This window comes from Lontra canadensis, unplaced genomic scaffold (genome assembly GCF_010015895.1).
Source record: "Lontra canadensis isolate GAN:19392208 unplaced genomic scaffold, GSC_riverotter_1.0 scaffold1, whole genome shotgun sequence".
NCBI classification, from domain to species: Eukaryota; Metazoa; Chordata; class Mammalia; order Carnivora; family Mustelidae; genus Lontra; species Lontra canadensis.
The window spans coordinates 34,998,797-35,009,723 of record NW_022630995.1 but is presented as its reverse complement, the minus strand read 5'-3'; the positions used below and the strand labels follow the sequence as shown (position 1 = coordinate 35,009,723).

General features: G+C 38.4%; 1 protein-coding gene across 1 annotated transcript in view; it reads left to right on the top strand.

The window, feature by feature from the left end:
* Window positions 1-956: 956 nt before the first annotated feature.
* KLB (klotho beta) overlaps window positions 957-10,927 on the top strand; it is a 32,017-nt gene continuing 22,046 nt past the window's right edge. The window contains exon 1 of the mRNA XM_032853180.1: window positions 957-1,830. Coding sequence (XP_032709071.1) covers window positions 1,093-1,830 — 738 coding nt within the window. The 5' untranslated portion in view covers window positions 957-1,092. The remainder of the gene's footprint in view (window positions 1,831-10,927) is intronic.

Here is a 10,927-nt window from a genome sequence, read left to right as displayed (position 1 = left end):
GCTTTCTTTTTTTTTTCATGTTTTCATATCTAAAGGTAATCTGTGCCTTCACTGTTTTCTTTTTCAGGGTTTTTTCTTTTTTTAAAGATTCCATCCATTTATTGAATTGGCAGAGAGCAAGAGACAGCAAGAGAGGGAACACAAGCGGCAGGGGCGGGGGGTAGGTGGGAGAGGGAGAAGCAAGCTTCCTGCTTGAGCTGGGAGCCCGATGCAGGGCTCGATCCCAGGACACTGGGATCATGAGCTGAGCTGAAGGCAGACCCATAATGACTAAGCCACCCAGATGCCCCTTTTAGGGGGTTTTCTTTTTTTTTTTCCTTCTTTGTAATTATTGCCTATTTGTCAAGTGAACTTTCACAATAATTTTGTTGAACTCCAGTTTGGGATTAGAGGATTTAGGTTGAAAGTGCATTTAAATGTATAAATTAAATGAGAAAGTATTCAGTGTTTCCATTCAGAAACTGCTATATACTGCTTCATTCATTTCTGTCAAATTTTGAATACATTTTTATAATTTTCTTAAGATAGGTAGCATTTGATAAGATTATCCTTAGATGTGTTATAATTTCTGCAGAAGTGTAATATCTTATTGTATTTCCTCATTCTGGATTATCAGCCTATAGGAATGCTACTTACTGGTATCGCTTTTCCTGAAATGTGAAATAATAAAATTACCACTCAAAAACCACGAACTTCGGAAAGGTATACACTTTATTCAATAGTGTTCAAAACATTCAGAAAAGATTTGGGTCACATGAAAGGCTACAAAGAGAATATGGCATTTTTAGTCATGGTTTATCTATGTTTTGGTTACGCATTCAAACTACTGTCAGTGATGCGTTTTCATATCATTTTTCCCAGAGTAAGGCAGGAGGAAACGAGCAAATTACATCGCTCTCCATGACCCATCCCAAGGCTCACAGTTCAAGCTAATCATTGACAGAGCTTTACAATCACAAGCTTTTACTGAAGCGTTTGATAAGACAGGCGGGCAGTGAGCAGCCAGCAAAGCCAGGCTGTGCGGCTGGATCTCCAGGGAATGAATGGATTTTCTGCAGCGCCCATGAAAGAAACATACACTACAGGAAAACAATGTGCAACCGCGGTCTGCAAAGATCTGTCATCCTGTCGGCATTTATTCTCCTACGAGCTGTTACTGGATTGTCTGGGGACGGAAGCGCTGTGTGGTCTAAAACTCCTCATTTTAGCCCGGTAAATGAAACTCAGCTGTTTCTCTATGACACTTTTCCTAAAAACTTTTTCTGGGGCGTTGGGACTGGAGCATTTCAAGTGGAAGGGAATTGGAAGACAGATGGAAAAGGACCCTCTATATGGGATCATTTCATCCAAACACACCTTAAAAATGTCAACAGCACGAATAGTTCCAGTGACAGTTACATCTTTCTGGAAAAAGACTTATCAGCCCTGGATTTTATTGGAGTTTCTTTTTATCAGTTTTCAATTTCCTGGCCAAGGCTTTTCCCTGATGGGATAGCGGCAGTTGCCAATGCAAAAGGTGTCCAGTACTACAATGCTCTTCTCGATGCTTTAGTACTGAGAAACATTGAACCTGTAGTTACTTTATACCACTGGGATTTGCCTCTGGCGCTACAAGAAAAATATGGGGGGTGGAAAAATGAAACCATAACAGATATCTTCAATGACTATGCCACCTACTGTTTCCAGACGTTTGGGGACCGTGTCAAATACTGGATTACAATTCACAATCCGTATCTAGTCGCTTGGCATGGGTATGGGACAGGTATGCATGCTCCTGGAGAGAAGGGAAACTTAGCAGCTGTCTACACTGTGGGACACAACCTAATCAAGGTACCGTACCACCTGTAAGCTGGCTTCATGTTAGAGCTTCCGAATGTAAGGGGCAGGAGTTAAAAAGAAATGCTAAGAAATGTATCTTGTGTTTAAATAATTCTTTTTATTGACAACAACTCAGCTCATGGTAGTCTAACTCAAAAGTTCTAGCCTCTAATTTCACATTTAAGGTCGGGCTTTATGTAGCTAAGCTCTTAGTAATGTGTTAAGCCAATTATTGTCCTTAAGGGTTGTGCTTTAAAAATTTTTTTAACTCTTGGGGGTGCCGGGGTGGCTCAGTGGGTTAAAGCCTCTGCCTTGGGCTCAGGTCATGATCTCAGGGTCCTGGGATCAAGCCCCACATCGGGCTCTCTGTTTAGCGGAGAACCTGCTTCCCACTCTCTCTCTGCCTGCCTCTCTGCCTACTTGTGATCTTTGTCTGTTAAATAAACAAAAATCTTAAAAAAAATAAATAAATAAAAATAACTCGCAAAATTAAAAAAAAATTTAACTCTTAAAATCTACAAGTAGACATTAGAGTGTGAGAATATGAGTTTCCTTTCATTCGGTGAAAAACCAGTACTTTAGAAATCTATTTGCTGAAACCCTTTTCTGACAATGTGTAACCATTTCAGAAATTTTTTACAGCTTGACCTTTTCCAGTCACCCTTTGTTGTTAGTATTGTTATTCTTAGTGATACTTAGCAGTAATAAGCTAAATACATGTTAACTAACTGATCCGTATTAAACACAGGAATGGAGAAAAATGCACTTCACAGTTGGTTTTATCTGTGTTACATGGCAGAAAAGATGAGGCTAACTGTTCTAGGAGGTAAAATTACACTAGTAATATAAAAACTGGGAAGAATATTCTCCACTTGGTTTTAAAAGCTAGAGTTAATGTTGTGAGATGTTAAAGTTATTAAAACAGTGAAAATGTAAGCAAAATAATAGCAAATATTGGTTGGATGCTTACTGTGTACCAAAGACAATATTAAGCATTCTGTATGCATTACCACAGTTAATCCTCATAATAACTTTGTGAACTAGGTCCTATTAGTATCCTCATTCTAAAGATAAGGAAACTGACGCTTAGTGGGATTACATGAATTAATTTATAGATGACAACATAATTAAACACCAAATGTCTTTATTAAGAATGTTTTTAAAAGAGCGATATTTCAGGGATTTTAAAGTGACTTTGCCTCACACTGAAGCTAATATCTAGAATCAGGTTAAACTTCTTGAGTCCAATAGTTTCCTTGGGGAAAATAAATTACTCTGGACACTTGTCACATTTTGAAAATGAAGACAGTTTATTAGTACTGTTTCATAATGTGCTAGGAGGAGTAATTTGATTTTTGATAATCAAATGTGAAATGTGTAAAAGTAGAAAAAATGTATAGGAACATAAAATTACTCCAAGGTCTAAATTTGCACATACAAAAATACCTACCCACCTTCTTTCTTTTTGAACTTTCTGGGCTATTATACATAGGTGTTGTACTATGGCTCAGTCGCATCTGCCTTTGCCATAAACAAATTGTATTATGACTTCAAGGTCATTTACGTTATCTCTGATTAGCGTTGTCTATAGAACATATGATTGATGTGAGGGTGTACTATAATTTGGCAAGTAAGACCTTAAAGGGGAGAAAACGTAGAGCTATTAACTATGAAGATTGTGCATATATAAGTTAGAAAACTGTTCCTTTTATCTAGTTCTTTAAATTATTAAAATGTATGCCTTCATATATGGTACAGGCTTGTGTAGATTGAGAAACATCAGATTGTACCAGAGGGTATAAAGTGAAAAAGTTCAATTCCTCTATTCCTCTCCACCTGACAATTTCAGCCTCGAGGAAGCTACTGTTGGTGGTCTTTTATATAATCTTTTTAGAGTTAAATAGGCACATACTTGCTCATATATGTTTATTTAACCTTCTTATAAAGAAAAATGTTCTCAATTGTTGAAGTTTTCTGTTACCTGGAAAAATGTTAACAATAGGAATTTTCAGGAACAATATTTTAGTGGTTAATTTAAAGCCTTAAAAACTGGCTATTGGATAAAAAAAATACACGGGAAAAAGTTGTAACTAACCAATAGACATTGCTTTCAAACTTTACATATAAAATGCTGTATTTTCAGATGTTTTTCATTGTCCCCTAATTCAAGACAGACTCTGCCTTTAACACAAAATTCGTACTCTCCAATAGTGAAATAAATTTTATTGTTTTAAATTGAGGCATTACATTTTTTAATTATTGACTTTTCCAAATAATTTCTCCTATCTCTTTAAAATTTCTAAATCACTAGCTCAAATAAGGAGTGTAAGGGGTCCCTTGAAATCAGCCAGAATGTGAAATATGCTTCTTAGCCCAGTGACATAGAGCTCCAGAGAGAAATCCTGCAATGGTTTGGTAGCCCGAGGTGAACTCATTTTTCCCACTTGTTCCTTCTCTGTTCTTCCTTTGACATGGAAAAGATTAATTTGATATTTTATGTCGTAATCAGGTATTTATTCCTTTTTTTCTCACCTGTGACCCAGAAGCAGTATTCTTGAGGATTTGTTTTGAGTCCGAGTTCACACATTTCACTGAGTTAAAAAAAAGCCTAATATAAAAATCAGCTTGGGGCGCCTGGGTGGCTCAGTGGGTTAAAGCCTCTGCCTTTGGCTTGGGTCATGATCCCAGAGTCCTGGGATCGAGCCCTGCATTGGGCTCTCTGCTTAGTGGGAAGCCTGCTTCTCCCTCCTTCTCTCTCTGCCTCCCTGTCTGCCTACTTGTGATCTCTGTGTGTCAAATAAATAAATAAAATCTTAAAAAAAAAACACCTCAATCAACTTTATTCCTCACCCCTCAGACACTGATAAAAGATTTCATAGTGGCTCTTGGGGTCTTTCCAGTTCCAGGATAACCTTGAAAACTCCATTTCAGTCTGCAGTGTCCTGGTTTGGAGAAAACCTGAATGGCCTAGTCACTTCTGAGACTGACCTGGACTTTAAATCCCAACTTTATTGCAGATTTGGTGATTACATTACAGTGAGTCTAAGCTTCAGGTAAAAAAAAAAAAAACAACAAAAAACAGAACTGCCATAATCATACCCACTAAGAGATGCTCCACTCTGGGTTTTGAGGAGTATTTGGAACAGAGAGAGTACATTTTTTGACTTGGCCATCTCTAAGCATGGTAATCATGGCTTTAAATATATCTGCAATCTTGGCAACAACATTGCCAGGTGCCTATTATTATCCTCCATGTTTTATGCACAGAGTGATTATTTCTAACATACATCCTGCCTTGCATACAATCCATTTAAGTGGCTCTCCAAAGCTTTTGGAACTAAACTCCTGATTTTTCACCAAGATAGTCAACCCACAACCCCTGGCCTCTATTCCAGGCTTCTTCCTGGCCACTCTCCCATGCCCATCACTAATGTCAGCCCATTGTACCCCATGATCTACTATAGTGCATGAATGGCAGTGTCTTGTTCCTCCCCCACTCAGCCTTTACTAACATTCTATCCTGTGAGGATGCCCTTTGAACTCCCTACTTGACCCATCTGATGTCCTTTAATACTCCGTTTAGGCAGTCACCACCTCCAAGTTGTTCTTGACTTGTTAGGGTTAGTGTCCCTCCTAAAGGGTCCCATAATTAAGACGGGCTTGCTTCTGTCATAGCACTCATACCATATGCTACTCTTCGGTCTCCCCAAGTAACCTGAGAATTCCTGGAAAGGAGAGGCTCTTCTTTGTCTTTGTGTTTCCAGCACCGAAAACAGAATATTACATACATGCTGTAATGTATGTAATATTTTTGTTGTGTGAGTAGTGTAGGATTTCTCTTTTTTTTTTTAAAGATTTCATTTATTTGACAGAGAGAGATCACAAGTAGGCAGAGGGGCAAGCAGAGAGAGAGAAAGAGAGAGGAGGAAGCAGGCTCCCTGCCTAGCAGAGAGCCCGATGCGGGACTCGATCCCAGGACCCCTGAGATCATGACCTGAGCTGAAGGCAGAGGCTTAACCCACTGAGCCACCCAGGCAGCCCTAGTGTAGGATTTCTATCTCAAATCCTGCAATTGAAAAACCAATCTCGAGTTCAAAATTCATACTTTGTTGCATTATTGCTGATTCTTGAAATATTACCCATGTTGATCTACTGGTATATTAGTCAGGACTTTTTGGTTGGGAGGGACAGGAGCCTAATTCAAGTTGGCTTAGCAAGAATGGACGATTCCCTGGCTCAGTAACCAAATCAAAGGACGAATGACCCCGCAATGAGAACACTGTCAGAAGCCCTTTATCTCGCTCTCTCATGTCCTTTCCTTCTTGGGGGTTGGCATCCTTCTCTCTTCTGTAGAAGAAAGATTTCTCTCTTTCAAGTTCAGTTTTTAAAATCCTCGAGATGGATTCCAGCCTGTATGGCCCCCTTGCTCTCATCCCTCAGATCAGCAAAGCCCCAAGTTTTCACATTAGTAAAGGCAGTTAAGATGTCTGTTTTCTTTCTATTTTTAAGCCAATAAATATGCATGAAAATTTAAATTTGTAGGTTCCCCCCCCAAAAAGGGAACATCTGAGAGCCCCTAAGTAAACATGCACAGAAGTTGAGGGAGATGAGTTTGCTCGTAAGAGGGGAAGTCATTCCGTTTATTACGCCACAAAATAGCTTCCATGATAGTTTTGACTTCATTGCTTTAAATTTTTATCTTTTGTAGACATGTACTGTTTACATAGTGTCAGGATTTCTCAACCTCAGGACTGTTGACACTTCGGGTCAAGTAATTCTTTTCTGTGGTGGGGTGTTCTGTGCAATGTAGAATGCTCCTTGGCCTCTCCCCACTAGAAAATAGTAACTCCCTTGTCCCCAGGCTTATGACACCAAAACTGTCTCCAGACATTGCCAAATGGCCCCAGCAAGTGGCAGGCAAAATTCCTCTCCTTTCCCTCTCCTGAAAAGCACTGCTTTGAACCTCTACTAGACAACTGGGCTGAAGACATGAAGCATAAATATCAAGGATTTTGAAAGAGAATTAGTATGAGGGACATAAAGTTCCCTCAATTTTAGAAAATTGTCTCAAGATTTTCCCCAGAGCTGCAAGTTGTGTAGATAAACTCTAAATTAGTTTATGTCTAGTTTGGCTTTTCACGCGTTGAGAATAAAGACTGCCCCGCTAGCTCACGTTGTTGGTGAAACACTTGTAAGGGCTGCCCCCAAGGGTTTCTCTCAGAGACTTCCTTAGTCACGAACCAAACACCAACTGTATTTTTTGAAAGCTTGTACTTTTTCAAAAGCAAAATTCAAGGATTCAAACAAACGTAAGCAATTTTTATCCATTTTTGATGCCACAACAAAGTTCGGGTTTTTTGTACATGGCTTCATGTTGGGTTTTTTTGCTGGGTTTGGTTTTGGGGTTTTGGGTTTGTTTTGTTTTTTTTTTGTTGTTGTTTATTAGCATATCCAAGTGCCACGTGTACCATTATTTACGAAAATGTTTTTCTTTAAACTGTTTATTTTGAAATGAAATTTTTTCCTGCAATACATGAGGCCAAATACCCTTAAAATAAGTATGTAACATTTAACAAAAAATTTCATCTTCGTTACACCTAAAGTGATGACTTTGCACAAAGTGCACAAAAAGGGGGATGTATCAGACTTGGAAAGCACCACATTAATATGTTTGGTCCTAAAACCAAACACGGTGTGCCATTTTAAAGTGTGTCATAAAATGCTTTTTCTTGTGTAATTAAAATAGTTTGAATAATGTAACACTATTAAATGGGAAAATGCTAACATTTATGCACATTATAGGAGCAACTTAATTATCCATAATTTATTTTCTGAGTATTTTCAATTTATTTAACATAAACTTTTCAATACAATTTTTAACAAAGCAGCCTTATGTAAAATAAAATATATGCCAACACTTTTTTGTATATCACACACAAATGATGAAATTATTTTTCAAATTCCTCAGGGGTTCAAGAGATTGCTTAATACTGTGAAAGAGGCTTTCAGGACAAGAACTCTTGGGAAACTGTGCTCAAGGTCAAGGCCTCACCAATGTGTTCCTGAGCCTGGGATAAAACTTGATTTATTCCCTATTTTTCTACCTCTTTGTGGAATGATGTCTTAATATTTCTTGGCATCATTCCCTCAGAGAAGCTCACACCAGGCTGGGTACATGTTAAGTATCCAATAAATAGTTCAATTGATTATTTTCTATTTAAGGAAGATCTACCTTGTCTTAGAAAGGATTTAAAACTGCCGTTGAATAAAATTGAATTTCAGACACACACACACACACACACACACACCAGCATGGATTCTGGCATTAACACATAGTCTTTTCAAAACAAGCAAATCAATAATGTATGCCTGTTTCTACTAAAAAATTTTACATTAAAAGACCATCCTGAAACAAGCTGCAGAATATTAAAGACACTTGAAACTGAAAAATGTGTTCATGAAGCCTCACTATAGTATTCTTTCCATTTTCATATGTTATGAACATTTCCACAATTAAAAGTAAAAAAAAATAAAAGAAGTGGGTGCCTGGGTGGCTCAGTGGGGTAAGCCTCTGCCTTGGGCTCAGGTCATGATCTCAGGGTCCTGGAATCGAGCCCCGCATCGGGCTCTCTGCTCAGCGGGGAGCCTGCTTCCCCCTCTCTCTCTCCACCTGCCTCTCTGCCTACTTGTGATCTCTGTCTGTCCAATAAATAAATAAAATCTTTTTTAAAAATTTAAAAAATAAAAGAAGTAAAGAGATTATTTTTATTTTAAAAGAAAACAATTGTCTTTATGTAGTACACTTCTTAAAGGCCCTATTACAATTCCTAACCAAAATTTAGTGTTAAAATTCAAGACACAGCAATGATGTGAAAAAGCTGCCATTCACATGATTAATAGCCAAGACTTCTTTGCCAACAGGACTAGTATGCTGCAACTACTTTCTTGAACAAGAGGGCTGCAGTGTTTCACAGGCACATTTAAATAGATTAAATGTCATTTTTTAAACCTCTTCTGTCTGAGCCCCCACCAGTCGCTGAAGACTAAGTATAATATTTTGAAGTGGAAAGGTTTTTTTTTTTTACCCTACAATAGTTGCCAGAGCCTAAATTCAAATCTTACCCATCCAAATCCAAGCTAACAAGGTTTGATGACATGAATCAGCTACCTAGCTTCGGTGAAAAAGAATATGGTCTTGAAGCCTATGGAAACCACTTGCATTGATGCTGACTCACAGACATTTAACTTCACTTTGCCTATTTAAAGACCAGAACCATCCATCGATGTGTTCCCCCCACCAAAAAAAAAATCTATGAATAGTTTATCCCTGGGATGGCTGATTGGCTCAGTTGACTAAGAGTCTGCCTTCAGTTTGGGTCGGGTCATGATCCCGGGGGCTGGGGGGATCAAGCCCCGCATTGGACTCCCTGCTCAACGGGGAGCCTGTTCTTCCTCCACCTGCCACTCTCCCTGCTTGGTTCTCTTTCTCTCTCTGACAAATGAATAAATAAAGTCTTAAAAAAAATTTATCCTTGACTCATACATTAACCATGATATTTCCCATGTGTCCCCAGGATTCTAGAGTTTTATTTGCTCACAAATTTAGTGTCCCATTAAAGTAATGTTCAATCCTTTCTGTGTGCCCTTGGCAAAACCATCTGAAGTTTAAATAAATGTTAACACAATTATTCATTGAATTAGTTAATCCATGATACCTGTATTATAATCCCAACTCATCTCCATTAAGATCTAAGACACCTCTAACAAAATATAGGAAGTAATGATCCAACAAGTTAAGACTAGCATCCTTAGAGGCATTTCTAATCAAATTTGAATAAAAAGATAAAAACTGCCTGTGGGTAAGAATTGTCAAAGGCAGTTCCCATAACCAAAATACCATGGTTAGATATGAGTTCTATTTTTAAAAAAACCTACTTATAGAAGACAGTTTATTTTCTAAAATCTTCACGAGAGCAATATTTACTTTTTCTAATCGTTAAGTAGAAAAAGTTATACTTCAGTGAATGATTAACAAGAGTTTAAATAAATGTAATTATAAATGTTCAAAGAATAACATTATGATCATATTTAAACAGCTTGATTTGATATGGACACTCTCATACACGGAAAATTTGGCCCAGCTAGAGATCAGAAAATACTATAAACACTGAAAGCCGTGCTAGAGGTGATGCAAGAAATGAACTGAGGAAACTTTACATTTGCTGGTAGAGTACAATAAGCCATTTACTTGTATATAAAAAATTAATTGCATATGAAAAATCTTACTGAGAAAACTCAACAATCATTTAGTCTATGTTCGAAGAAGAGGGAATCATTAAGCCATTAAACATGAAAGAAGGATTCTGTTGCTGAAAAGTGGTAGGAAAGCGGAGAAAAGATCCGGACCTTCTAACTTCTTCACCAGGAAAGAGTGAATCACTGCCGTCATTCAAATGGTTCCTGGGCGATCTTCCAGAAAATATTTGGGGGATGTCTCCCGGCTGGGGAAACCCCGATCTTTAGTGCTGGGGGCAGTGTACTGATGGGTTCTTCATAGTGTCATATCTTGACCAGAGATTATGTGACTAAATCTTTAAAAAGAGGGCTGGGGTTTACTGCTATCATTCTTCTTTTATGTTATCTGTATATTTATTGTATGTTTCCTGCTTTTCCCTTTGAATATCAACATACTACTATGGAGTAAAAAGGCATTCCCCCCCTTTTTTTTTCTAAGATTTTATGTATTTATTTGACACAGAGAGATTACGAGCTGGGGGAGCAGCAGGCAGACCTGCTCAGCAGAAGCCTGATGCGGGGCTGGATCCCAGGACCCTGCTATCATGACCTGAGAAGAAGGCAGACACTTAACTGACTGAACCACCCAGGCACCCCAAAAAGGCATTCTTTAATAGACAATGGAATCAAGAATAACAACATTTTTTAAAGATTTCATTTATTTATTTGACACAGAGAGAGAGATCACAAGGAGGCAGAGAGGCAGGCAGAGAGAGAGGGGGAAGCAGGCTCCCCACTGAGCTGAGAGCCCGATGCAGGGCTCGATCCCAGGACCCTGATATCATGACCTGAGCTGAAGGCAGAGGCTTAACCC